Source organism: Suricata suricatta, chromosome 10 (assembly GCF_006229205.1).
Source record: "Suricata suricatta isolate VVHF042 chromosome 10, meerkat_22Aug2017_6uvM2_HiC, whole genome shotgun sequence".
Lineage (NCBI taxonomy): Eukaryota > Metazoa > Chordata > Mammalia > Carnivora > Herpestidae > Suricata > Suricata suricatta.
Window position 1 is genome coordinate 61,197,686 of NC_043709.1, and position 5,850 is coordinate 61,203,535.

The following is a 5,850-nucleotide window of genomic DNA, read 5'->3' on the forward strand; positions in this document are numbered from 1 at the left end:
CTGGTCTCTGTGTGAATTAGAAATAAGTGTCCACTCTGTGCAGACACAGCTCCTCAAGCTTGGCAAAGGACAACACTTTGTGTAAAGTACAAGAAGCCTGTGCTCCAGATGGACATGGCCCATACCACTGCACACAGGTTGATTACCAGAGTATGAGCTAGATTTTGGCTCTTTTCACACTCTTGTGCAGGATACAACTCACATAAATGTGCATGGCAACCCAGGTGGTTTTGTGTCTAAGCTCTGAGATCAGGGGAGGAGGGGAAATATCTCTAATTCCTTGTTGATTCATTGGTCTATAGTCTCTGTAGTTGGCCTACCTCTATACCTTTATATCTAGGGTTGGCACTGTCTTTCTAGAACAACACAGTAATAATACCACCACTTCCTTTAACCTGCTCATGAGTGGCCCAGGGTCCCACAGAACTTTAGGGCTTTAGATTCACTTCAAACTGCAAAGGGTGGGTATGTGCTCTCTTCAAGAAGGAATACTTTGTCCATATTCCTGATAAATTGGAGCTTTCTGTGATTTATCCACCACATCTAAAAAAAAATTGACGTTACATGAGAACAAAGACTGGAAATTATTTTTGTGGATTATAACCCTTTAAGGAATGAGAGATTCAAAAAATATGTCAAGTTAGTTAAGTGATACCGAAAACAATGGTTTATGTGTGGTAACATGCTACTACCATGTTTCAACTATATCAGAGAGATCTTTGGGAAGATGAAAGCCTAAGGATTTCTATTGCATTTGGTGTTTAGGAAGCCAGCAAGCAATGTACTTTCAGGAGTGTGGTACCCATAATATGGTGATTATGTACAGAACAAAGTTTCATAGGTTTAGGAGTTGACCGGTGATAGGGAAATAGATAATGTGAATTTGGATTACCCTTTGAGACCTTTAGTTGAGAAGAGGAAGAGACAGACAGGATAATAGCAAGAAGGTATCATGAAGTCCAGATAGAACTTTCAGGATGGAAAAGACTCAGGGATAGAAGAGAGATTGAGGACATAGTGGGAAAAAGGGTAACAGTAAAAAACTAGACAAGGTGGGTAGGGAAGCTGTCTTGTAACCCTGTACAAGAAGAATAAAAATAAGGTGTGTGTGGAGGCTAAGAGTGAAGACATGGAAGGGATGCTAAAAGGATATCACTTCTGACAACCTGAATTTTCTCAAGGAGGTAGGAAGCCAGATCATCTTCTTTGAATAGGAAGTGGGGACTGACAGGGGGCTGGAGGAGAGTGGTGGAATTTTGGGACAAAGGTCAAGGGCATGAATGAGAAAATGACAGGACAAGAGAGGGATTGAACACCCAGCTGAAGTGGAGAGCAGGACTCTGTTGTGCCCCAGATTACATGCTTGTGTGATTCCCCTAGCAGTGTTCAGCTTTTGTGATAGGAGGAGAAAGGAAGGTTGTAGCCTTCTCCTAGACATGGGACTTTGTTAGGTGGCTGGTGGAAGACATCAGAATAAGAAAATGGATGATACTGGTGAGAAGGTTGTTCAGATGGTCGGTAGACTGTTTCATGAGGGATGAGACAGTATTAATTTTGTTCACCATTCCTTACCACCTGGTTAGTGCCTGGCACATAATAGATGCTAAAAAAGTATTTGTTGAATTAATGAATAATGCTTAGATTGGGAAGAACAGAAAAAGAGGCCACAAGAGGGCTAATAGGCTAGGAGAAAATGAAGGGATGAAGACAGTGGTAGTATTTACATTGAAGAGCAGGTGTGGTGGGAGGTAGATGGGACTAAACTGAGGGATGAAAAAGTATGGCCAGAGAGTGGGATTTGGGATTTAAGCTTCCAAGAGGGAATATTTCTTTGTGATGATCCAGGGCATGGCCCTGAGTGGGTGGCTGAGGTGGAGGTGGAAGAAAATGAGTGTAATTGAGAAGATCAAGGAATTCCTGCATCAGGATGCAGGGTGGGTCACACTCTCAGAGGCAAAACTCTCCAAGGATGATGGTGAGGGAAAGTGGGGAGCTTCATAGTATCCCAGAATCCTAGGGGTGGAAGAAACCTCAGAGGTGGTTTGATACAACTTCTACCAAATGATAGCAAGAAGATTGACTTGAATACAGTGGTAAGGCCTTAATATTAAAGGGGGCCATTGGGGAAGGAGGAAAGAATAAGGAGCAGAGGAGGAAGGGCATTAGGGGTCAAGAGAGAAGCTAATTCTTCTAGAACAGGAAGCCTAGTCATTTTCTGGGTGGAAGAGTGACGGGTTGAAAGTGGTATTTGCATAAGATCATGTTGGCAGTGATGTAGGGGTAGGATGGGAGCAAGGAGAGACTAGAGGTTCTGGGTGGCTCTTTGGGAGAGAAGTGAACCATGTCCAATTTCATGACCCACCACAATTTTCCAGGTTGCCATAACCAGCATAATTTCTTCCCACACAATGGGTCATGCTGGTACACGCCCCCCCCTCACATCTGTGTATATGACATGCTCCCTTCTGTTGCCTTAAGTAGCTTCTGATGATCCTGTTTCAAATAAAGCTGTGATGTTTGCTGCACAGACTGGTGCCTGCAAGTCTCTTCATCCCAACATTGGATGCTGTGTGTCTTCTTTATCAAATTGGCTCATGATGTCTCTTCTGGGAAACATTCCATGGCTAGCTTCCCTCCACAGATTTCATTTCCATCCTCTCCTATAACTGCAGTACACACGTGGCTATAACTGGTTCCATCTGTACTTGTCTCATGTTCTGGGTAAGAGTGTCAGACTGTTTGCTTCCTACATATATAGAACACATCTCCTTTTTCCTCTGAACTCCTTGTTCTATGACCTAAAAGATGCTCAATAAATGCTTGAATAGACCTGTTTTCACTTAACTGTAGCTCTCATGCTGTCTTGTGTGCCTTGCAATGAGTACGTTTCCCACAAATCTTTGAGAGCTGACTTGCCATGCCGTGAGCTATTCCCATGGTGCTGTCTATAGAGGCAAGGCATGGTGTTAGGTCCATGCAGATGCTGAGGTGTGAGCAAAGATGTATTCCAAGCCCAGTGTCAGCTCTTACTGGAGGCAAGAAGAACTCTGTAAACTCGAGTACACCTGAGCTTGTCTGACTTTTCCCTTCTTTTCTTCCACTACATGCAACTAGGAGGTACTCAGGTCTCTCACACAGGGTCAGATGGCAGTAGGTCCATGTCTGACACCCAGTCATGACTTCCTTTCCTTACAGAGGAGATGCCACAGCAGTCCCGAGTGCTGCAGCTCTCCTAACCGCTCTGTTGGGAAGGCCTTCTGGCATTCCTCCCACTGTAGTGGGTCCTTTTCCTTGGCCCAGGTTCATCAGAAGCCACCAGATTCTGATCTCTCCTTGTAGTTAGGGTGGCTGTTGCTATTACTCCAAGTGTGGAGTTCTTAATGAAATCACCTTTTTTTTTTTTTTTTGAGGACAATGCAGCCTCTCTCCCAGGATTCTAAGGTAGCCAGCTTGCCACAACAATCATCCAAGGTAAGATTGAGGGGGCTTATGAGGGTAAGAGAATGTGAGAGTTCAAGGGAGGTTCAAGGCCTTCTGATGAGTCAGGTTCCTCCTCCCACCCATGGGTTATCTGGTTGCATTTCCTGTGAACTTAAAATGGACTTGATACACAGGTGTCATTTTTAGCAGAGAGGGAAGCCATCCACACAAATGAAGGCTAATTTACCAATCTTTGTCTTAAAACCCTATCCTGAGCTCACATGTGCAGGGCTTGGTCCTGAGCTTGGGGTAAGAGACAATCTGGGTGGGAGAAATGTCCTAATCGAAAAGGCTTTCTTGTCCAGTGTGACAATGGAGATGGGACACCCCCAAGGACCCGTGTAGAGGGGCAGTACCAGAAGCAGGAAAAGCTGGGCAGCAATTCATTCGACAAAACTTTCGAGTCCATCATGGGCCAGGCACTGTGCTGGGCGATGGGGACACTGTTGGACCAGATAGATAAGACCCTCCCCCCTCCACTTCATGATGTCTCTTGTCAAGGGAGCAGGAGCAGGGCTGCAGCCTTCATGCAGGGCAGAGGAAGGAAGGGAATGCAGGCAGCAGACATACAGGACCCTGAAAGAGGGAGGCTTCTTGGAAAGGGAACCTAGGAGGCACGTTTGAAAGGGGAAGAAACCTGGTGTGGGAGTGAAATAGGGGATGTGGAGGCTGCCAGGGCAATGAGTTGAATAGGAGCAATAAAACCACGCAGGGAGCCACAGGGAGACAGAAGGGACATTAGAGATCTCTTGGTCACCCCAATAGTGAACAATGCTAATAATGCTCAGATGAATGTCTTTGGTATTGAGTCCACTCAGGCCTTTGTGTCAGTCTGGAACATTCTCATCCCTGTCAGCAGGCTCTTTCGTGAATTCCATGGGGACACACTGTGAGATTTGTAGGCACTACAGTTAGGAGGGAGCCCACTTTCCACTCTGTCTTCCCAAACTCTTCCCAGATTCTGGTGTAGTGTTCATTCTGGGAGGCAGATAGCTTAGCGACATCGGTGGACACCCAGGGTTTTGGGGGAATGAAAAAGTCACAGAGTCATCTAATTGAACCTGCTGCCTCCTGAGAAGCTGGGGCCTGGGGCCCTAGGACTGGGCCATGCCTGGCAGGAGCCAAGCTCATTCATTAAGGGAGGGCCCTGGTTCAGTAGTGCACAAAGTCTATACAAGGCTAATTACAGGAAAGACTTGAAATGGAGACTCTGGGATTACAGCAAAAGAAATTGGGATGGGGATTAGTTGTAGCCAGAGAAAGAAACCTTGGAAATCATCCAGTTAATGAACCAGTTCACTGGGACTTATAAAAGGGGCCACCTACTTCTCTGTCAGAAGGTGTCCTTTCCTCAGAGGCATCTGAACCAGGACATCTTCCTGTGCCCAGAGAAAATGATGAACTAGCAATCCAGCAGGCTGCCCCAGGCCACCAAAGGCTCAAGGGGTTGCTCTGCTGTCATGGCATCCAGCCAGAACTCTATCAGCCCCACTAGGTCCCAGTCAGCCTCATGCTCTGGGGGAGGCAGTGCCTCCACAGCCTGTGACATGATAGGGGATGCCTTTGGAAGCTAGAAAATGTACAGCCTTGGGAGGAGCAAGAAGGTCTCACCTAGTGTGGCCAGATGTGCCGCCCAGGCTGGGAGTCCAGCATGGGGTTACTCAGGTGCCTCTGGAGGGAGCCTGTGTGGGTCTAGAGAAAGAGGCAATGGAGAGAGATGTGGTTTTGGAGGTATTCCTGGTAGATCTGGGGGCCTTAGGAGTTCAGGGGACTTTCCCCTCAGCACTCAGGAGGTGATCATCACCCAGAGCCTCCTTCAGTCCCTAAACATGGGAATCGACCCTCAGATCAGGGAGGTGAAGACCCAAGAGATGGAGCAAATCAAGATGCTCAATGACAAGTTTGCTTCCTTCATCAACAAGGTGAGGGCCCAGGGGTGGGGCAGGGGTCTGGGAACACGAGGCCTGGGTTGGGGCTGTTGGTCTGCTCATGAGCAGGAGGCCAGGCAGGCCATGACCTCTCCTCAGGTGGGGTTCCTGGAGCAGCAGAGCAGGGTGCTGGAGACCAAGTGGTGCCTCCTGCAGGAGCAGTTGGCCACCTCCAAGGCCAGTGCCAATGACCTGCAGTCCTTCTTTGAGTCCTACACCAGCTGCCTATGGGCCCACCTGGACAGGCTGGGTGAGCAGCATCAGCTGGATGGAGAGCTGAACATGATGCAGACACTCATGGAGGAATACAAGAGGAAGTGAGTGAAGTCTCGGTGATTGTGGTGCAGGTCAGGAAGTGTGGAGGCTTTCCAGCTGGGAAATTGTTGGTGCATGTCCTCAAGGACCTGAGTCTGGAGACCACAAGATGAGGTGTCAGGATGAG

General features: G+C 47.6%; 1 protein-coding gene across 1 annotated transcript in view; it reads left to right on the top strand.

The window, feature by feature from the left end:
* Positions 1–5,131: 5,131 nt before the first annotated feature.
* Positions 5,132–5,850, top strand: part of LOC115305201 (keratin, type II cytoskeletal 3-like) — a 15,377-nt gene continuing 14,658 nt past the window's right edge. The window contains exons 1-2 of the mRNA XM_029955489.1: positions 5,132–5,145; positions 5,264–5,402. Of these exons, the coding sequence (XP_029811349.1) occupies positions 5,132–5,145; positions 5,264–5,402 (153 nt within the window). The remainder of the gene's footprint in view (positions 5,146–5,263; positions 5,403–5,850) is intronic.